A 22,762-nucleotide genomic window follows, 5' to 3' on the forward strand; every position below is an offset into this window, starting at 1 on the left:
CTGGGCAGTTTTGGGGAAAGGGGGCAACTGGCAAAAAAGGCTGTGATGCAAGAAGGAGGGGGGAAAAATAGAAAGTTTAGAGTGAAGGAAGAAGAAGCTTTCCGGAGGTGGTGGCACCTGATATGGTGAGGATGAGATCCATTGGGCCCCAAATGTTCTGCTTATTATTTGGAGCCTAGTATACTGAGACCTGATGGCTAGGGACAGAAGTTACACATAAACCGGTTTAAGTGATCAGAAACTGGTTTAAACCTGTAACAGAACTTAAGTTCAGTGCACATAAACCCATTTCAAAGTGGCTGAAACCAGTGTGAGATAAACCTGGTTGAATCAGACTTAACTGACTGAACTCAGACTGATTTATGCAACTTATGTCTCAGACCCCTTCCTGGTTTAAGTTAAACCAGAATCCCCCAGCATCCCAGCATGTTCTCTGGGCTATGCTGTGCTCTCTGTTCCAGTGGAGCAGGGCTGACCATGCCCCTCTGCTCCCTAGGTGGGGCAGGGACAGTCAGGGCAGTGGCCTGGCCAGAGGCTGGCCCCAGGATGGATCAGGGAAGAGGTTTATTGCTATCCCCTGCCCCCCTCCAACATTTCACCAGCACAGACCTGCATGCCTCCAGCGGCAGGGATATGTTAGTGGCTGGCCAGGTAGCTTGGAGTGAACTGGCCAGGGAGGGGGTATAATTCCCAGGCTGGGGTCTGCCTGGTGCTCCCTGCTTGCTGCTGCAGTGGTAGAGCATGGCCAGAGGCCAACCGGCATGGTCCCTGAGGCAGAGAGGTCAGGGAGGGAGGTTATTCTCCCTTCTAGCCCCACTGCCCCCAGGGGTCCGCAGTGGGATCCATCTGCCACAGCTGCCATTCACCCCCTGCATGGGGCAAGCGGTGGGATAAGCCCCCTCATGTCCCCTACACCAGACACTGGAGGGAGGGTGGAATAACCCCCCTCCCTGCCCCCTTGCCTAAGGGGCCATGCAGGCTGGCCTCTGGCTGGGCACCAACCCTTAGGTTATTCCCCCCCTCTGCCCCCAGGGGACCACAGCAGGATCTGCTAGCCATAACCACCACCACTTGCTCCCTGCAGGGAGGGAGCAGCAGAATAAGCCCCTTCCTGCCCTCTACACCAGACACTGGGGGGAGGGGGAAGTAACCCCCCTCCCTGCCCCCTCACCTAAGGGGCCATGTCGGCCAGCCTCTGGCTGGGCCCTGACCCTGCCACTGGGCCCTGGTGAGGCAGCAGCCCCTGTTCTGGTATCTGGGGAGCGCAAAAGCCTCTTCCTGGCAGAGGGCCCATGAGCAGGGGTCAGAGCTGCTGCAAACTGGAGAGCAGGGCTCAGAGGGGGACAGACCCCCAAGCCTCCCTAGTGCTGCTGCCACTTGCCCTGTGCAGTCTACAGCAGCTCTCCCCACCTGCAGTGTGCCCCCACCTTCAGTGCGCCTCCCCTTCCCTTTCCACGAAGAGGCTCACACTCCAGGACACCGTGACAGGGGCTGCAGTCCCCATCAGGGTCGCTTCCCCCTTGCTGCAGTGCGGGTTGGGCCAAAGGTTGGCCAGCATGGCCCCCTTAGGCATGGGGCAGGGAGAGTGGGTTATTCCCCCCTCCCTCCAGTGTCTGGTGGAGGGGACTTATTCTGCTGCTCCCTCCCTGCAGGGAGTGAGTGGTGGCAGTTGAGGCTAGCAGATCCTGCTGTGGTCCTCTGGGGCCAGAGTGGGGAATAACCCCCTTCCCTGACCCCCACCTAAGGGGGCCATGCTGGCTGGCCTCTGGCACTGCCCTGGAGTGATGAGAGGAGAGTGGCTCTAATGAGGGCTGCTGCTCTTGTCATGGTGCCCTAGAGCATGAGCCTCTTACCAGCAGACTGGCCACACTGTGCATGGGGAGATCTGTTGCAGACTGCATGGGGTGCGTGGCAGTGGTGCTAGAGGGATTTGGGGGCCTATGGTGCCCTCTGAGCCCAGGTGCTGCCACCCGCCCCATGCAGTCTGTGGCAGCTCTGACCCCCTGTTCACACCCCCGCCCCCCCACGCACACCAGGAAGAAGCTCACACTCCCCAGACACCAAGACTGGGGCTGCTGCCCCATCAGGGTCCTACACCTTAGCTGCTCCAGCGGCAGGGTTGGGGGATCGGCCAGAGGCTGGCTGGCAGGGCCCCTTAGGCTAGGGGGCAAAGAGGGGTTATTTCCCCTTCCCTCTAGCGTTAGATGGAGGGGGCTTATCCTGCCATTTGCTCTGCGCAGGGAGTGAGCGGGACCTGCAGCAGCCAGGGCAGGCAGACTCCAGCTGTGTGGTGGGGTAGAGGGGAGAATAACCCCCTCCCTGCCTCAGGGGCCATGCCAGACGTCATTTATCTGCACCCCAGTCCCACAGCGCCTGGCAGACCCCAGTTCATGTCCATGCCAGTGGGATAGAGTGGGGAACTAACTCCCCCCCAGCTAGTTCACTTCAAGCTACTACCGGATGGCCACGGCGCCCAGCAGTTTCCCTGCAGCCAAGGATGTGCTCTAGCGCCCCCTGATGCCTGGCCTGAGCTACTGCAGGCACATGCCTGCATTTCATGAATGTTTATTACTTGCAAATTGGTTCAGAGAGCAAGCAAGATGTTCATTTCCTATGCTGTGCTCCCATGGTTTCCATTCTTCCTTCTCTCTTTCCATTGCACCCTATAACGTAGATAGGCATATGTCCATGTGTCTCTGTAGCCTGGCAACAGTCACATATGGCATCATGAGCTTAACAAACCTTTTGAATCTAAAACTGAAAGAGTGAACTTTCACATTTTCACTTGAAATATCCAAAAGAATCTGTTCATCACATTCAGTTAGTTGAATAGTGTTTAGTAAAACATGCTCTTGTTTGCAGCTATTGTCAAGTTGCTAAAGGCTTTATTATGAATCCATTGGGGATTTTTTTAAATTGATCCAGCTAGGTTCCTGCCACATTTGATAAATAGGAAAATGATTCTATAATTCTAATGTACAGTGTGATGCCAATGCTGGTCCAAATTTTTCATGCATATAGAAAATATATCTCAACTCGTCCCTGCTCCCAGTGCCGCCCAAGAGAATGTAGCTGTTGTTACTAGACACTGTTCTCTGTCTGCAGTTTAAGCTGCAGGTCCTTTTTATTTGCTGTTGATAAATGTGCCCTAGCACAATTTCAGCATTTAGGAAGCTAGGTATTTTTAGCCTTAAACATTTGATAACATTTTTAGGATTGCTTTATAGAATACTAAAAATAATACATTCTGCTTCAAGTGTTCGATATCTTTAACATTTTTAATCTCTCCCATAGCTCACAATATTAACACAATGATCTTTCTAGCTCTTGACTCCAGAGACATTTGCAACTCCCCCATCTAGCTCCATGTGTTTTGATGAATGGAATCCTGCAGATACCTTCTGTACGCTAACTCCTAGGGAAGCTGGCTGGAGTTTTATATGCTTGAGGTCTCCAGGACTAGGCTCTGACTGCAAAACAGATGACTGAAGAGGTTTATATAGAAGGTGCTTGCCAGCCCTGGAGTAAATCCAAGGGTGTAATTCATTAGGCGGACTCAGGTGAAATCATAAATAATGAGAGTGCAGCATCAACCACTTATGAAGTGCAGCAGACCTGAGAGACACAATGTTAACCTTGTATTCTCTCCAGGGCTATATATTATTTATAATAATAAAATTAACTTTAAAAGTTTAAATGGGGGAATGTTGGAGTTTCTGGTGATATTTTTTTCCTTTTATTTGACCATTTTTAATGTGTTCTATGTTCAGCTCACTGATTTTAATGAAAGTATTAGAAAGAGCTATAATATTTTTCATGAAGAAGTCTGCTGTCCTGTCACACCACTTCATTGCCATCATTAAGCAGCTACTTCCATGCCCTTTTACTGATGTCAGTAAAATAATCAAGGCTTTATAGCATTTAGATTTCAGCATTTAAGCACTAAATACAGAAGTTTTATTAATGCTATAAACTCAAATAACAGTTTTTATCCTAAGTATCCCAGCATGAAAACACATCCTTGGCATAATTTATCTATCTATTTAGACATTTTAAATATGCCATCTTTATATAACCTAATACTAATTATTCATTTAGTCAAATTGTAGTAGAAGATAGGAGCAGTGTGGAAAGCAATCTTGTGCTGCAGAAAAGAAATTGTGCTAATTTAAATCTGAATATACAGCAGGAACATTCTATTCATGATAGTTTTATTAATGTTTTGCTTTTAAAGCATTAAAAAAACCTATTTTTAAAGCATCAGAAAACTATTGGCACCAGAAGGTGCCAAAACAGTTTGTCTTCTGGAAGAAAATCGTGCCATAGATGCATGGAGACAAATTCTACCTTGCTGGTATTAGCAGCATTTTGCAACCAGAACCAAGGTGAAGCCTTCAGACTCCACATGTGTTTTGTATATAAATATGCTTGTATGCAGGGGCAGACCCAGAAGGTGTGATAGTACCCCCATTTCACATGACACCATGGAAGCAGCAGCTAAGAATTCTGCCCCCTTCCTTTTCCTCCATGCTCAGCAACACATCCCCTACCTTACCCTGCTTGACAACAGAGGCAATAGGCAGTTTCATCCTCCCTGCCTGGTTCCCAGCCTACCTAGGAGCAGGCTCAGGGAGGCAAAACCTCCTTACTGCTGCCACCACTGCCCCTGTCCCTAGCCAAACCTGCCTTCTCATGCAGCCCCAACTGGAGTGGAGCAGGAATGGTTGGGCAGCAGGAAGGTCCAGAGGTGGAAGCAGAGCAAGTTCTGGAGCCCTGCCCCCAGTTCCCAGATCAGCTAGGGTCATTGGCAGTGGTGGGTAGGCAAAGGGACATGCTATTGAGCAGGAAGGGGAAATTCTTACTTGCTACCTGTCCCCAGCTGCTGCTCTCTCAGCAGGGCCTGCCTCTCCCAGTATGTGGTGTGGAGGAGAGGCTTCAGGGGTATGGGTGCAGCCACCCTAATAGTTATTCCCACACTCCCCTTTTTAAAGTCCTGCATCTGCCTATGCTTGTACATAATACAGCTTTAATTTATACCTTTCTAAAATTAATTTTATTTTCCCCTTTTATTTCTAGTGTTTTTTGTTTTTCATAGCTTTTTGTTTAAGAATGCCTGTCTTAATTTACCCACTAATATTTCCATCAGCTGCCAATCCAGAAATTATGTTTTTTACTAATGACTTTTAAAGTTCTGCTATACAGCTTGCCAGTAAAAAGATGAGAATTGGCAGGATGGGTAGAATGAATAAATGAGACATTGCACTTCATGTAATTAAATGGATCTCTGTAAATGCCTGGTAAAACATATGGGACAGTATTAAGACACCTTGAATAATATAACAAAAATTAGATCATGAATATTGATGCATTTTTGCTTATACCAGTTGAATCCTTCTAAACAGAGTACAGTTAACTTTGTAAATTAGGCATACATTCTTTTTAGGCATAAGAAGATGCACTATAGGATCTTAATATTAAAAACAATACCAGAATATTTTTGCCTAAATGACCGCATTCCCACGAGCAGGGGCTATGGGGCAGGGGGCTATGTGGTTGCTATGGGGGGGGGGGGGGAAGCAGTGGCACAAATTTGTGCCGCTGCTTTTTGCCCTGGCTCATACCTTTGCACATGGGGTTGGTGTAGGGAAAAATGCTCTGGGTGGGGTAAGAGAAGCTGGGCCCAGCACCTACGCTGGCCCCAGCAGCCTTACTTGGGATCCTGGGGACTCCCGGGGCTACAGTGACAATTTGGGTGCACAGAGCCTAGCTGGCGGCCAGAGTGTAGCTCTGGCTGACCAGGCTCTGGTTGCGTGTGGTGCACACTGCCACCACATGTGCCACCCCACTTCTTTCAGGACTGGGATTTCAGGACACCAGGATCTCCTGGTATCAAAAGAAACCACTGCTGTGCTGCAAATTTGCAGTGCAATGAGCACCTGCATGTGTGGCATATGTGGTTTGCAGTACCACAGACTGTACGTGCATGCTTGTCTGGATGTACCCCATATGTACTGAATTCATAGTGCATCAGGTTATTTTAAAAATTGCACAAAATAAATTTATTACAATTTGTGAACAAACAGACAGACACCCCATCCTTCCCCTGTCAGTGAAAGTGAAGATAAAACACGTTTCTATTGTTTAGAGGATTGAACTACTGTCACTTGCTTAAGGAAAATAGTGGGAGTATTTTGTCAGGTTTTCATCCCAATGGAGAAACAGATAAACTTTAAAAATGGATATATTAAAGAGGTAGGTAAAGTTACATTTGCCATTAGTTTTTCAAAGCTTCTTTTAGACATGGGTATTGCTTTTTATTGTTAGTGCTACAACATGAATGCCACGCATTATAAACCAAAATTGTTTTGTCCAGATGGGGGCAATGTTGTATTAAAAAGTGAGATCCTACCAGTCCTTTTGTATCGGATAACTTTGCCCCCAAACTTTCATAATTTGACATTAATGGAGTTCATTTTAAAAGAACAAAGTATATATTCTAAAAATATTTTAAGATAACTGCAAAATCCCAAAACTTGAACATTTCAGAGGTAAAAGATTACTAATATTATATAGTCAAACAAAGTATACTTGGCCTTGTGCACTTTTATGAATTTTGAACTTTGTAGCAATAAATAAGTAAATATGATGGACTATTAACCTTTTTGAAACTTTTTTTGTTACTAGTTACTGTTGTGTTTCAGAAGGTAATATGAAGAAATAAGTTTGCTTACAGAAGTGCAGGCTATGTTTCTTTAAAAAAAATTTCCTTGAAATCAGTTAATGTAATCTGCAACACAAGTTTACATTTTTTATTAAAATTGTTGAGTTGTTTTTCATTAGAGCATCTGGACTAAATTAATTTTATCAATCCACAAAATCTCAATTTGAATATAAATTAAAAAAAGATTTCACGTAACTATTGAATTGATTTCCTTCTTTGATTTAACTAGTTTTTTGTTCATACCAGATAATCCACCTTCTACATTTGAACACTGCTTGTAATGTACACATATTCTAACCAAAGCAAAGGTCACTGGTAATAATGTGCTTTTACTATAAAAAGGTTGTTTTCTTTTTAAATTAAACTTTTTTACTTTTCCTGTTTGAACTTAATTGTCTTCTAACCATATCAGGTTAATTTGTTTTGTTTTTTTCCCTGTGTTTAATTATTTTTTTCCTTCATTTTTATACAATCTTTCATATTTATTTTTACTCTAAGTAAGAAAAGAGTTGTGCACACAGTAGAGACCTTATGCTATTGGAAAGGTGTCTGAGGCCTCATGCTACTAAATAAAACAATTATTTTAAAATATTTTTGAACAAAATGCTCAAAAATTAAATGTTCCTCTTGGTTAATACAAATGTGTGCAACTTATGTGCAAAATATTCTTTGAAATAGCTCATTGCTTACTGTGTTTCCTAGTTTGGTGTCAGAAATTTTAACCAACAGTAGTTCTGAAGCACACAGATATGGCAGAGTATAAATCTAGGGGCAGATTTTGCCTGGCAGTTAAGCAGGTACACAAGTCAGAGGGAAGGTGCATAGAGTCTTTCCCTTGCACATCCTACCCCAAATACCAATTGCTACGCAGGGCAGGGCTGGGAGTCCTCCTATCATGACTGATAGAATCATCCATCACCTGCATGCAGCCCAAGTGCAGTTTGTAAAGCTGCAGTCTTCCACCCTGCCCCACACTTCAGGCTAGAGTTAAATGGCTTTTGTGAAAGAAACATTGCCCATTTTCAGTGGTATTCGGTTGCAGGCAGAGATTTTTATCTTGAGGTGCTGCCATGAAGATTAGTCTCCATTTCCCAATAGGCAACAATGCACTCTCCTCTGGCTGGCCAGATAGCACTCTTGGCTCATGACTGTTCAGCCCTATTGTTCTAAATTACTGACTACTGCATTGATTAGTACATGCTTGGCTTGCTCATTTAGCCCCATCTGCAGAAAGACTGGTAACTTGATTTGTCATCTTGCAGCATATAACTATATGTAGTATATAGTAGTTTCTGCTTAACAGATTTATTTGGAAGCTGATGGAGTTAAGTAACTCTGGGATTGCCTGTTTCAAAGCCAAGAACAATCATGAGACATGTCAAAAATGAAATGAAGTATTGCTTTATGAGTGGTCTGGCACTGGCTCACTTCTACCCATGGCACAAGTTGGAAGTACTGACCTTCTGCATATTTATGAGGGTTTGGTAGTATTTACAATAAAAATCAATAATCAAAGGTCTGCCGTTTCACCCACTTCTGTGATCACCAGTAGTTGCACAGCCCATGTGGACACACAGGCCAAAATGTGCAAACTTAGGTGCTGAAAATTAGACACCCCAAATTCAGACTTTAGCACCTAAAGAAAAACAAGCTGACCTGTTGTACCGAATAAATATGGTACTGAATGTATGCAACTTAGAAGGAACTGGGAGTGTGCAGTACATCTAGAAATAGATTCCTTGTATAGGTACTTACTATGAGTTAAATGCAAAGCGGGTGTTTCAGAGCAGTTGGTGAATCTTTCGCTTTGTACAGTAATTTTCTAGTGTTATCATTGGGTCCGAATCAATGGGGTGATGCCTCAGTTTGATGGAGAGACAACCAGGTTTCTTCTTGGTCTCTTGCCTTTCTATCTGCTGCTGCTGGACATGCTCATGCTATGCCAGTCAGTCAGTCACAGCTCAAGAGTTTGCCATTTCAAAATGGAGAGTTAGAAATGTCAGGCATTCAGCCTTGGTGCAGTCAGGTGCAAAAGAGAACACTGGCACTCCACCTCCTGCAGCTTCTCATGCCACTACCATGGCCACAGTCTGTCACCAGCAGCTAGAGACACCAGCCGTAACTCCCACCCCACGGCATGCTATCTATAGTACTGCCCTCTTACCCTACAAAGCTTCAGCTGTGCAAGATGAAGAAGCTTTTCCAGAACAAATATATGGGCTCCTCACCAGAAGTTGGGTGCAGTAAGGTTACCAAGGTGGCTGGAAAGTTAAGACCTGCAGCAAGTGACCACTGCAGCTCTACCAGACATGGTAAACAGGAGAGTTATTTCATTTTAATGTTGGTTTTTCTTTTTTTCACAGGCTTTTATTTTCTGATAGGTCTATAACAGAGAAACATTGAAAGCCAGGGAAATACTGTACCAAGTACAAACTTTCATGTTTTAGGTGTGAAAAAGAATGACTAGAATAAAGCAGTGACTAGTGGCATTATTCTTAGCTTCCAGCACTCTGAAGTGGTGACCAGAGTGGGGCTTCGAATTCACGCTCCATGAGATGAAATTGAACTTCCAAAACTTGTATTTTTTTTCAAATAGTTGTGGAAGAAAGGAGGAACTTCTGTATTCTGCAGCCATACTGGAAATAGGGGGAAGTTTAAGAGATTGCCTTAGTACCTGCTGCTTTTGACACCTCTCTCCACAACTCACAAGTGATCCTGCTCCTGCTCCACCAAACCACACTTTCTCCATTCCTTTCACAGAACTAAAGTTTCAGTCGCACAGTTAGGCGCTGCATGGCTGGGGAAGCTGGTTCCCACGTACCGTTTCTGTGCTCTCCTGAACCTTCCCCATTGGCGTCACATAGTCTTCTCTTCTTCAGTGTCCTGGCTCTTTGGCAGCTTGTGCTCTCTGCGTCACTAAGCAGACACTGGTCTGGCCCGGAAAACCTTATCGAGCTATGTGGGACTTTCCCTTCGGCTATTTTAATTCTTTTTTGTGGTTTGGGATGTTATCTTACTAGTGTTACTTTATCAATATTTTCCAGCCACTCAGGATTCTACTGAATGAAGTAGAGTATGTCACATTTAACTCTGTATTCTCTAGCTTATGGCAATCATATTGCAACCCCACCCCATATTCTTTTAGGGACTATTTTAACTGCCCTTCTTCCAGTCACCACTGTTTAGTTTTAATGCATCTAAGAAACCAGGTGGTAGGTGCTAATTGGTGGATGGACTGATAACCAGTTCTTTTATTCTTGATGTTGCTTTCATTGGAAAACATTTAGGCAACAAAGCCAGTGGTTGGGTTGGTACTGCTGTTATAACTATAACTGTTACTGTAACAGTTTGCACTAGCATTTTAATTTTCCATGGTAGAGCAGATGCATGAAGGTTTAGGGACACACCCAGGTCCCGTTAGGTAAATTGGGACTGGAAGAGGATTAGCGTGCACAGAGAGCACAGTCCTCGACTGTGAATGAGCTGCATTTTGTACGAAGAGAAAGAAGCCATTATGTCACCAATCCTGAGACCAGCTTGAAGTCTGTTTATCCTCTTGTGCGACAGTATCTCTGCTCTAAGTTGTATTAACTATTAATGGTCCCTGAGGTTTTGTTTTAACCAGGTGTAGATTGCTGAAGTGCAGCAGTGCTCTGGCCATACAATTGTACAACAAGGGCCGTTCCTGCAAACCCAGTCATCCTGGGGTGTAGGTGGCAATTTATGTTTCTAGCTTGTACTTTCTCACCAGTTACAGTCTGGGTAAGATTTTGTCCAAGCAGTGCATGGTCTTCAGTGAGGCTGAACAAGGTTTAATTGATGTTTAACTAGAATAAAATCCATCTGTTTTGTAGCTGTGTTGGCTCTTTAGTTTTAACACTACAGTAAACAACGATTTGTTCTTGCATGGAACTTGAGGCGATCCAACTCAAAGTCGATTTCTCAGTAAGGTGATTGTTTTTCTGCAGTAACTCTTTGAAGTAAAATTTTACCTAACCTTTTTAGACAGAAGCCTAGGGGACCTCATCTCATGGATAGGTCAGTTGCTGGCTTGTGTTTGGTTGCTAACAAATCATTGGAATTGTTATGATACTTCAACTAAAGATGACATTGCTTCACTCTGTAATATCCCATTCTGCCACAGTTGGCTTTATTGCATGGCAGATTAAAATGATTTTTACAATCAAAATGTCAGAGCGCCTATTAACCTACCACATTTGTTTAGAAGAAGATGTTGCTTTCTTTCAATAAATATCTCTGGCAATCTGCGTAGATAAAAGAATGCTGGCCATTTACATTTTATAGCTTACATATATAAACTAATGCCAAGTGCTCTGCTGTCCTCAGAATCAAAGATTCGGAATCAATTTAAGTGCAGTATCAAACCACTGAATATTTTGTCGGGATCTGGAAGCAAAAATATAATTCTGAATATACCCTTGTGGTAAAAGTATGCTGAGAAAGTCATAAAGGCTATGTCTTGTTCATCTTTTCAATTCACTGTGACTAATGAACCAAGTAGTCATGGTTAAGCCCATAGTAAGTAACAAATATAGTTTTCCGTCATATAAATGACATAGGACCCAAAATTCCCTTAAAAGACAACAGGGCTTACTAAGATGTTCTTTGAATGTTTTTTCCCCAGAACAGGATATGTACCTACATAGAATGTGGAGAGCTTAGATTAGTGCTTCTCACTTGTGCCTAGGACCTTCTAAACGTCTACTGAATGACTGAAAGAGTTCATAGAAGAGAAGATCTGTTAGTTCCTTCCTACATGTCGTTCCTGCAGAGTTCGACACAATCCATTTGCATGCTGCTTTTGGACTTACTGTTCATGTTCAAAGTAATTTTAAATTGTGATGTCAGGATTTTTTGTCAATGAAAAGTAAAATGTTCTTAATGATTTTTGAAGGTTACTGGTAAAACAGATGTAGAGGTAGTCTACCTTTTGTTTGACCTTATTGGCTAACATTATATTGCTGATACATAGCAATTCAGTCTGTCAATAAAGCACCTGAAAGGTTATCTGATTTTCTCATACTTTGCATTGTCCAGATTTAGTTAATAATGTTGACATTATTTTGCAATGTGTGAGGGCAGGGAGATTATAAAGTACATGAATACAGAACTAGCACCAGCGTGGGGAGTTCTGAAAATTAAACAGTGGAGTTTGTGTAATTTGGTGACTTTGTCCTTGCTTCCCAAAAGTCTTGTAATTGGCTTCTATTGCTTATTATTTCTGAAAGAAATAATTTAAAACCAGCTGGCCAAAAACTAATAGGGAATAGTAAGAAGGGAAAACCAACAATGGAACTTGAACCCAGTGACCATGAGTTACCATTGCATACCACATGATTTCACCCCAGAGAAGGTCAGGTAGAGTGTTCATTGCTTATCCTTTCTAAAGTGTCGTGCCAAACAAGGTTAGCCGTAATTTCTTCAGAGGAACCTCAGCAGACAAAGATTTCAGTCAAATCAGTTCATCAACCAGGCACCCAATCATGCATACTCTGATCAGTAGTTTGGTACTGTTGGAGTGATTGTCCAGGAATTATGCAAGAATTTTTGTTGGTGATTTCTTTTATTGGACCAGCTGCATCATTGGGATAAAGCTGGACAAACTTCTGAATGCAAGACATGGCAGACCTGATGAAGATTTCCTTGCTTTCAAAAACATTCTAACTTTACCCCAACCATGCAGCTGGTCCAGTAAAAGTTGTCACCCACAAAACTCTTTGCCTGTTCCACTGAGTAGCAATCACTGCAGACTCTTACTAAATGTGTGTTTGGTGGTGATCATGGGAAACCCTAGCCGCATTCGCCTGGACAGATGTAAACCAGGTACAAGCAACCCTATTTTTGTTTTAAAGGAAGAAAAATGGGAAGCTTTGCATGTAATAACTGTCTGACCCATTGATCCTTTTTTGACTATTTAGCCTTATTGAAAAGAAGCAGGAAAATGTTCATTTGGCATAACTCATTTGTTTAATAAGCAAAGTGTATAATTTATAGAATTGTGCAGTGGCTATTTCTCTTGAGTGAAAATTCAGCTTTTAGGGATTTTTGGTATGTTACTGTACATGAAATGATCTTTATAGAGTGAACTGTAGATCTTAGGATCCCTTGTAGGGCTAAATATCATGGGCATACAGTTGTGCATACAATGTTTTATGCAGTTATCATACTTGGTAACTGTATACATATTAGTAAGTAGTCTAGTACACATGATTCTGGTACTTGCATGTATCACATGTGCAGCTACATACAACCTTGTGGATGTGCCTTAAAAATATGCCTTCTATTTTCTCCATTGGCACCTAATGTTGAATTTGAATAATTGTAGGTGAAATTAATTTGAGGAGCTTGTTTCTAAAATCACTTTTCATGGGGTTTAGGGAAGAACTGTAATTCACAAATGCATTTATACCTGGAAGAAATATATTTGGCCACTTATTTAACCTGGCAAAAGAAGTTATAAAAACAGGATCTTTTCAGACTTAGGTTAATTTCCTGCAACAGAAGTGATATTTCAGATTGTTTCCCATGACTCAAGAGGCCCCCTGGCCATTCAGCATTAACTGATGGATAAATACCATCTGTCCCCCATAAAAGCAGCAGTAATTCCCAGATATATAATTTACTCTGAATATGTTTTCACTGAACTGTCTAGTGTGGATGATCTTCTTGCCCTAAGAATACCCGGTCTCTGGAAGACATTCCTCTTATAAGAGGTCATCCAACCTATGCAAATTGTATTACCTGATATTTACCTTTTATCCCAGTGTACCTTTTACCTCGTGATGTTCCATTAATCAATCCTGGAGTAACCTTATCATTATCAAAATTCAAACTTCTTTATTAGTATTTTATGACGTCTGTGACTTTTTAATAGGCTTAGGAAAACCAGTACTGTTAAAAACCAGCTAGCCTTATGTTTTTGGTTACTTTGATTATATTCTGTATTTAAACCATACGTGCCTTTAATTGAACCTTTTAGTCTGGGGGAAATTATGGAATATTTTGTAACTGTAATTAAGCTGCATCAGGGCAACCTTGTTTCCACAAACAAAGTGAAGATTAACCTTGGACTTTAGAACGTGAATATGTAAGTACTCAAATGTTTTTAACTTTTTGAGGAAGGAGATCTATAAAGTTTTGTAAGAGTTTAAGTGGCTAAAAATATATTACATTATATTGTTATCATTTATTAGGCCCCTCACTGACGTTATACTTCAGTAATTAACTGGTTAATCGCATCTTAAGTAGTGACCTGGCCACATGTTCTTTCAATTAATAGTGCAATAAAATAGGGAATAAGCCACAAAGTTATTACACAAAATACATATAATAACTTTCTGGCTGGTTCCTGTCACACCTTAAATGAAACTTCTGTGCTTCAGAGGTTGGGAGCTCTGGTTGGCTGGTGTCCCAGCCAGGGAAGCACATTGGAGCCCTTGAGTCCTGCGTGCCTCCCTGGCGGGGAGCCTAAGGCAGCTGATCAGGCTGCTTGCTGAGGGAGTGCATGGAGCCCTTGGCTCACTGTGTGCTGTCCCACCTGGGAGTCCCAATCAGCTGATGGCCCCCTCCAGCCTCAGGTATGCATTGGAGCCAAGGGCTCCATGCACTCCCTCCACTGGGAGCCCCCATCCCGGGCTCCCCTTGCTCCTGCAATATGGAACACAATGGGTCCTGATGCAAGATCCCACCATGACACTTCCTGCCATGCATGTGTGGCATGGCGGGAATCGCAATTGTTAGGCTCATGCATCAGATTCCATGGCATCTTTATTATAACATCTGTCAGCAGCCTTAGATGTAAGTAGAATAAATCACAACCAAATGCAAAAATCTAGAGAAATGGTGAGGGAAACCATGTTAACCAGGGTCTCCCCTTCCATCCATCTGTTAGGACTTTTATGTAGAAGCTGTTCTGTCCAGTAGAAATGAGCCTGAATTGTGAGCCGACCTTCACCGGTGTTGAGGTGAAGTGGTAATCTTTCAGTTTGGTATTGTATGTTTTGGTATTTAGAAAAGCCCATTTAACTATAATGTGTGGGACTGGCTTTTTGTCTCTCTTGTCTCTTGTGTGGTTTTCTAATTGTTCAAGAAATATTTTTCTGTTTATAACATTGCATTCTGTATTTTTAAACATGGGTGGATTCAAGATTTTGTGACTACGTAAAAAACAGCAGTGGGGACTTTAAAAGAAAAAAAATCCCAAATCAATTAAGAATCCTATTTTCCCTCCCCTCCCCCCCTTTTGGCACCGGTCCCTTCTCACCAGCATGTCCTCTTCCCTCTCATTCTCCCTTCCGCCCCCCTCCACCATCTCCCCCCCACTGCTGCTGCTGTCCCAGACTGATGCAGAGGACCCAGCAGGGGACAGGAATAGCAGCAGCAACAGCAGGGGCCGTGATTTAGCTCTGCAAAGTTTCCCTAAAGAGCAGTAAAAATAAAACGTGTCTTAGAACATTTTGTAAGACCTGGTAAGCAGCTCCACATGGGTAGCCCTTTGGGTCCAAGAAAAGCCACATTGATTTCCATGGGACCCTGCCTGTATGGACATACAGGTTTATCCTCACAAAGCAAGTGTCAGATGCAGGGTGAGATGGATAGTATTTTTCTCAAGGGACTTTGTCTTTGAGGAATGGTGTGTGTGTGTGTGTGTGTGTGTGTGTGTGTGTGTGTGTGTGTGTGTGTGTGTGTGTGTGTGTTTTCATAGATCCTATCAAACAGGTCTTGATCTGCTTGGGCACTATTATTATTTAATTTTTTTAAAATTATAATTGCCAACACATTGTATTCATGTTCAGTTAGAATTCATTAATTAATTGGAGTATTATGTTCATCAGTGGAGCCCTAAGGTGTTTTATGGCATGGGATGTGGCCTACTTATCTCACAGGCATGATTCTAAAGATTTGATATAGGGATTTGGGTTGTTGCTTGTCTGCTTCAGTGTTTAGAGGGGACTTAAAGAAAAAATAAATGAGTCCTTTGCTCTTTAGCTTAAGATACATAAAGAGGGCCCAAACATATGTTTGTTCATATAGTCCTACTTGCTTGTTCTTAAAAAAAACCCAAACAAACAACTGCCCCCCCCCCAAAAAAAAAACCCAAAAAAACCCAGGCAAGTAGACTATTAAAAGTAGTGAAACTGAGCAACTGATTTTTTTGTCAGCCTATTGAAAGTAGCGTGCTTTTGTTGTTGTTAAACCTTACTTTACTCAAATGCCTGTCAAACATTTGGTAGGAAAGATCTTTTTTAATAGCTTTTCTTGTCCCTTCCCATTTACTCACTAATAGCTGAGCTCCCACTTATTTCTCGGGCCTTCCACTTGGGTACCATTATCTGAAACTGCAAATAAGACCTGAAATTTTAAATATCAAAAACTATGAGGGAAAAAAACTTTTAATTGGAGTCTTTTTTATACATCATAAAGACTCAAAGGGCAAAACCCTTTGCGTACAGACTTACTAATTTATGGTGTTTTTCATAAGTGGCAAGACTCATTTTGACTTCCAGGATATCACAATTGTTGTCTTGTAAAATTATAAACCCAAATGCATAGTTGATCATATTCATAAGAGCTTCAGAATAGATATTGAAAGGAGAATTGTTATTGAGTAATGAAAAATATTAATTTCTACTATAATTATTTTACTGAAACCTAGCTCAAGCTGGCGCATTGGTTTCTTTCAGCTGTGGAAATCGGTATATAATGTCTTTCCCTTGCAGTTTATTTCTTCTCTCCTGGTATTCAAGTGTGACTGACTGGTTTTGTAGACTGTGAAATTTGAAATGGTTCCCCTCCCACCCCCAACTTATGTGCACTGGTACTATCTTAATTTTATTATAGCAGCTTTCTGTATTTAAGAGGGAGAGGGAGGATTAGTTTAGTGATATTGGATAAGTATTTCCTAAAGGAATGTTAGTATCTTGGATAATTTAATATCTAAACCTTTAACATCTGAGGAGTTAATTTATCAAAGGAAGTTAGTATGATGATCCCGATTTTTGTGGGGAGCCAGAGCTAAATACTGTATAACATACTGGTGATTTACTAGATGAATTCTTAGCTCTAGTGAAAGCAGTAGGAATATTTTGGCTGACTTCAGTTTGATCCATAATTCACCCTCAGTGTGAAGAATGTAGACTCAAGGCATATAATAAAAATTTGGGCTTGCATATTACAAATATTAATTAAACTGAATTCCATTTTTAAAATAGCCAAAAAGCTCTGCTTTTACTCTGTGAATTGACTATGAAACTTCAGTGAAAGATAATTCAGTAACATTAGACTAGAACATCTAGAAGTTCTAAAATTCACAATTTTTAAGATCGTAATCATTGCATAGAAACAGTCTGAAGGTCTGAATCAGGAGATGTCTGACCATGACACATTACATCTTTGGCGGTGTAGCTTCAAATTTGACACATTACATCTTTGGAGGTGTATCTTCATATCTTCTAGAAGAGGTTGGATAAGCATTGGTCAGGAATCATCTAGACACAGCTATACCTGTGCTCTACTCTAGGTGGTTCCTGTACTTATGGGCTTCGCTGGCTGCCACATCTGGCTGGGAAGGATTTTTTTTGCCCTTTTGCTGCTACATCAGTCGGGATTTTCTGGGAGCTTTTTCTTTCCTTAGAAATAGGTTTTCTGTAGAAATGGGTTGGTTGCAAATACCCATTTATGAAGAAATATTGAGCAACTACAACTCGTGTCAATAAAGTCACAATACAGTGCTTTGTTGATGGTTGTGATTTTGGCCCCCTGCCAGCATGGACCTGATCAAAATCAAGAAGCTAAAAAAATGTTTGTTTGTTGGATCTACTGCTTCCCTGGATTTCCATCTTTGTTTCTTTCCTTTTCAGCTTATTTGACATGGGTGGAGAATATTACTGTTATGGTTCTGACATTACCTGCACATTCCCAGTAAATGGAAGGTTCACTCCTGACCAGAGGGCCATCTATGAAGCTGTGCTTAAGTCTTCTCGGGCTGTCATGAAAGCAGTCAAACCAGGTAAAAGATTAGTACAAGTCAACAAAAAATGACAAGCTTAATGGCAGCATTCAGGTTGTCAAAACAATTATGCTTGAACATAAGAAATTGTTGGAAGGAGCAAAAAAATGGTCAACAAGTACTTTTCATCAAACTAAAACCGTTATACTGAATTCTGTATGCAAGCTGAAATGGCTCCTCGTGGAACACAGACATAATCGCCTGCACACATGCAATTCATTTGTACAAGTACTGTCAGAAAATAAAACTGAGAAGCTACTATAGTATTAATAAGTTGTAGGGTTTTTTTCAAGTCCATTTGAGGTGTTAGTTATGCCAGTCTTCATATTGGCAACATTCTGAGATGGGGTTTAGTTGTAATTACAGACTCTAGAATCAGGTAATACAGTTTTGTTTCCATATTTCAGCATATTGCAAATATTTCCTCTTTATTCATAAATTAAATGGAAAACTTGGAACAAGCAAGTGCAATGATGTGTGCATATTAAAAGGCGTTCTAATTAACTTTAAAAAGCATTAGAAAGCACGCTACTGGATACTGTGCAATATGTCCTTTATTATTTGTAAGCCAGTTCATCGAGTCAGTTGCATGTTTTTCATAATCAAAGTAGCTGTATGAAGTAATAACAGAAAGAACATTGCAATGACTGTCTTATTTTTCTGTCATTCTGTTTTATTCGGTACAGCAAACTAATGTTTTTAAAACTAACTACTGTGGTGACCTTGAGCATTTTATTGGTGAAGGTACTTTAATATTTCTTGGTGTGAGTAATAGATCAGTTTTGTAGAAAATGTACTTAATACGTGGTACATTTGTCCTCTAAATTTACCGTAGTAGCTTGTAGCCATCACATCTTGAATGTGCAAGCTTTTCGGACTTCTAGTTAGAACACATGCAATTTCCTTGTCATACAAGCTAGCATCAGCACTGCACACCCAGATAACTTGGAGTGGAACCTTCAGTCCCAAGATTATTTGAATATGAAGCCTTGGTGTTTGCCATTTTAATAATGATACAGTCTTTGAACTTAGTAGACAACCTCTAATAGTAACTTTTTACTTTAACAACTAGTGGCATAAGTTAGAGATTTCTGAAAACAATAGCAAAAAGGGTATACAGCTAGGCTTGGGAAGTTGCCTTGGCTGCTAGCAAGCTTTCAAAATAAATCTGAATAATACTAATGAAATGTTTGAGTTCACATCAGTGTTCACACTGAAAAGCTCATATTGCTTCTGTTATCCTCCTCTGGATAGAGGTGTGATACAAACATACATTCTACGTTTTTGAGCTGGGAAAAGCAGAGAGAGAACACACTGAGCACATTGAATGCATGGGTCAATGGCAGGTTTTAGGTTTTGTAAATGTGTGCCAGCCTATTAAAGTGCAGACCTTTTGTACTCACAGCTGCGAACACTGGAAGTGTGTGCATCAATGTCCAGAATCTTCCTGTGTGTGGACAATATTAAGCAGATGTATATAGTTAATGCATTCTGTGTCCTTTGCAGCTCCAGAACTACCCTGTCTTTTTCAGATTCTTTGAATAACTTATCAAACATGACTGACATGGTTATTAGCATTTCTAATTTGCCAAACAAACAATTTTAGCCTCTTTTAAGGTAAGGAAAGGAAGATGCAATACTTTCTGTAATTCCCCAGTGGGAATCTGCTGACTGTCCACAGCTGATGCTGGTGCCTGTCTGGTGCTGCTTCCCCCATGCAGGGTGGGAACTGTTGTAAGCCGAGGGGACATGCTGTAGGTGTGGGATGGTTCAGGTTTGCAGGGAGGGAGAGAGAGGCAGCCCGCTCCCCCCCACACTCCCGATTGAACAGTGGCAGCCAGTGCTGGGTGCCAGGAGAAAGCAGGACCTGGTGGCTGGCATGCTCGCTGGCTGTGCCAGCCACCAGGCATGCTCACTGGCTGTGGCTGGCTGAAACCTGTGCCAGGGCTTCCCCATGGCTCCTCCCCACTGTTACCACTGCTACTAGTGCGATCCTGGGCCTGTGGGGCATCGGCAGCAGCAGGGAGGAGCTACAGGGCAGCTCTAGGCAGCTGCAGCCAAAAGGCCCCAGCAGTGGTGAATGAGTCTGCTGCCAGGTCCCACTTTTTCCCAGCACTGGCCACCACTGCTCATCATGGTCAGAGCCATTTCTCTCAGTCTCTCTCGTGCTTCTACTCCTCCTCTATCTCTCCACTTGAACCATCCTGTACCTATAGCATGTAGCTATAGCTTATACCAGCTCCTGGCCTGCATGCCATAAACAGCACCAGGCACATGCCGGCATCAGCTGTGGATGCTGCTGGTAGGTTCGTGCTGGGGATCGGGACATCCACCCAGGTCTGCATGTGACTCTGCTGCATCAGCTCTTTAGGTGCAGTCCTGGGCAGTCGCCCCATATCCCTGCAAAAACAGGGATAGATTCTATTTCTTATGGCAGCACTTGAGTAGTTTGACTGTGAAACCGTTCCTACTTTCTGCAGTCCCCTCTTTCATTCACTCCACTCCTTACAGCTTCTGCCACACATGAAGCAGGAGTCTAACAAACAACATACTTCCCTGTTCAGATCTGATTGCTCTCCAGAGATATTCCATAATTTATATAGAGGGAGGTGGGGGTCATGTAAAGATTGATTATGCAAACACAATACCCATGGCAGTCATGTTAAGACTGATGATGCAAATACAAGGTGGCGGGGGCGGGGGGACAGGATGGGACGGGAGGAGGAATAAAGGTTGCAAAACCAAGGTTAATTCTGGTATTTCCAAACTGTTGAGTCCTTGGCTTTGCAACCATACTAATATTCTCCTAATGGGGGAAGGAGGAGAGAGAGATGAGGGGTTGGAAAGGGAACTGTCTAGGTTTTTTGTTCTTTTATTAATAAAAAAACAAACTGGAACAAAAATATTCCATCATGCAGCATCCAGTAAATGCCCTCAAGATTCATCAGCAGATTTTGAACCTTTTGGGCTATTGCATGGACCTTTGCCACTTCAGCTAACATAGTAACTGGTAGTGGCAGTATGATGATGTCCTTTGTGTAGACCACTAGTAGAGGGGAATGAAATGCTTTGCTGGTGGGGTTTGCAGATGCATGTTGACAGCAGAGAAACAGTGAAATGCAGAAATCTTGGAGTTGACTGTGCTCCAGAGTCATAGATTTGTCTCTTCCCTGGCTTAGCTTCTCATTCCAGTCTCATTCTCTGCCTCTAGCCAGTTCTAGTCTTCAGTCCTCAGGCTTCCCAAACCAGTCCAAGTCTATTTGTCCAGCCAGTACCAGTTTCCTGCTGCACTTCAGCTCTGACTTCATCTCCCCTCACCCCCATTCCACTGGTTCTCAGCTCCAGTCTTTCCCTCCCCACAATATGTCCACACATATGTCCTAGGGCATCATTTGATGAGCTTTAGTTAAAGTGCCCCTACCACCATTTTGAAGCACAGGGATGCTGAATATACAAGATGTGGGGGCTTCTGGAACATGCTAGTTAGCATACTCCATTGACCCCCTGTAATTACAGTGCATCAGAGCAGTGCCCCTGCACGTGTACAGGCACCCCAGGTCCCTTTTGGCCAGCACACCTTGTTCTGTATACATTTGAATAGCTTCCTCCTCCACACTGCTTAGGTATCAGGAGGGCATCATGGTGGGCACGAAAGAAATCCATGGTCACTTTACTTTCACTTCCATTTCCCCGCCTCAGACCTGTCTCTGCCTGCAGCTGCAGAGCAGCAGTTAGTTAGTTATTTTCTAATCAGCTGTTCAGCGCACAAAGCCAGTGACTGCAGGCTTCCACCACACTGATCACATAAGAGTGAATTTACCTCACATATAACACATTTTTGGTATAAAAAGGGCCATCGCATAAGAGTGAATCGCATATACAGAACCAGCATAAAGTGAAGGAAACCTGTAATATGGTTTACAAGGATGTGGTAAATGATTGTGTAGTTGCACCTGCAGCCTTTCAGATAGTTTGTGAAGCTCTGCATTAGAATATATCATTATATTGAATATTTTGGAAGATATTAAAGAATCCACAACTACAAGCTAAATCCCAATTCACAAGGATGCCATGCTAGGAACATTGCACTGTTTTAAATATTTTATTCATTTGAGAGAGTGGTGCTTTTTTTTCAGTTCCTGTCTTCCAACTTAAGACCTTGGGATTAAAGTTCTAGATCTGTGGTGCTCAATATTTTTTCCCCAGCGTGCCAGGTTGGCAGAGCTTGATCTGTTTGCAGTCCAGATCCAGCTAGTGTAGACCTGACCCAGTGTCTGGGATGGGCACAGCAGACACCATTTGGCCACACAGAGGGTGGAAGGGGACAGGCCAGTCCCAGCACTGCAGAGGAAAGGAGCTAAACCCTGCCCTGCAGGGGGGAAGAGGACATGGCCTGGTTCAACCTGGCCTTATGGAGAGGGAAGAGAACATGGGCAGGTCCCAACTCAGCCCCACAGAGAGGGAAGGGGGCAAGATCCAGAAGTGGGAGGAGAAGGGGGTATAGTTTGGCTGCAACCGGCAGCACAGGGATTGGGCTTTGGGTATTTGGTAAGGGCAAAGGTGGTCATATTAATGGCTACTGGTCCCCCCACAGCTAAATTTCTAGACCTATAGGGAACCCTGTGGGCCAGTTGTAATGACTCCATGACCTGCATTTGGCCCACAGGCCAGAGGTTGAGCACACCTGTTCTAGATCAGTGATTCTCAACCAAGTTGGCACGGCACTCTGTGGTACTATAACATCCTTTTACGGACCATCACTGTGAAATATGCAAACACCTACACAAATTCACAAGATAAACCCAGATTTAGAACAGGAATCTGCAGTGTGTTCAAAACATTCTGACCTATTGACATCTTTATGTCAGTTCTTGGCAACAAAAGAATTGCTCTTATTTTTTCCAGAGTGAAAACTAAGAGCTGGCATTTTCTGAGAGATGCCTGGCTTCTAATGAGAGGGTATCTTGAGTCTATGAGAGGTTGAGAACCCATTGTTCTAGGTAACGGGATAT

At 42.6% G+C, this 22,762-nt stretch overlaps 1 protein-coding gene across 1 annotated transcript in view; it reads left to right on the forward strand.

Moving 5' to 3' along the window:
• PEPD (peptidase D) overlaps positions 1-22,762 on the forward strand; it is a 215,007-nt gene that overhangs the window by 152,385 nt on the left and 39,860 nt on the right. Inside the window, exon 12 of the mRNA XM_090063288.1 lies at positions 17,602-17,750. Within this exon, the coding sequence (XP_089919414.1) occupies positions 17,602-17,750 (149 nt within the window). The remainder of the gene's footprint in view (positions 1-17,601; positions 17,751-22,762) is intronic.

The sequence above is a fragment of the Crocodylus siamensis genome, chromosome 9 (assembly GCF_052110815.1).
Source record: "Crocodylus siamensis isolate JL-2025a chromosome 9, ASM5211081v1, whole genome shotgun sequence".
Lineage (NCBI taxonomy): Eukaryota > Metazoa > Chordata > Crocodylia > Crocodylidae > Crocodylus > Crocodylus siamensis.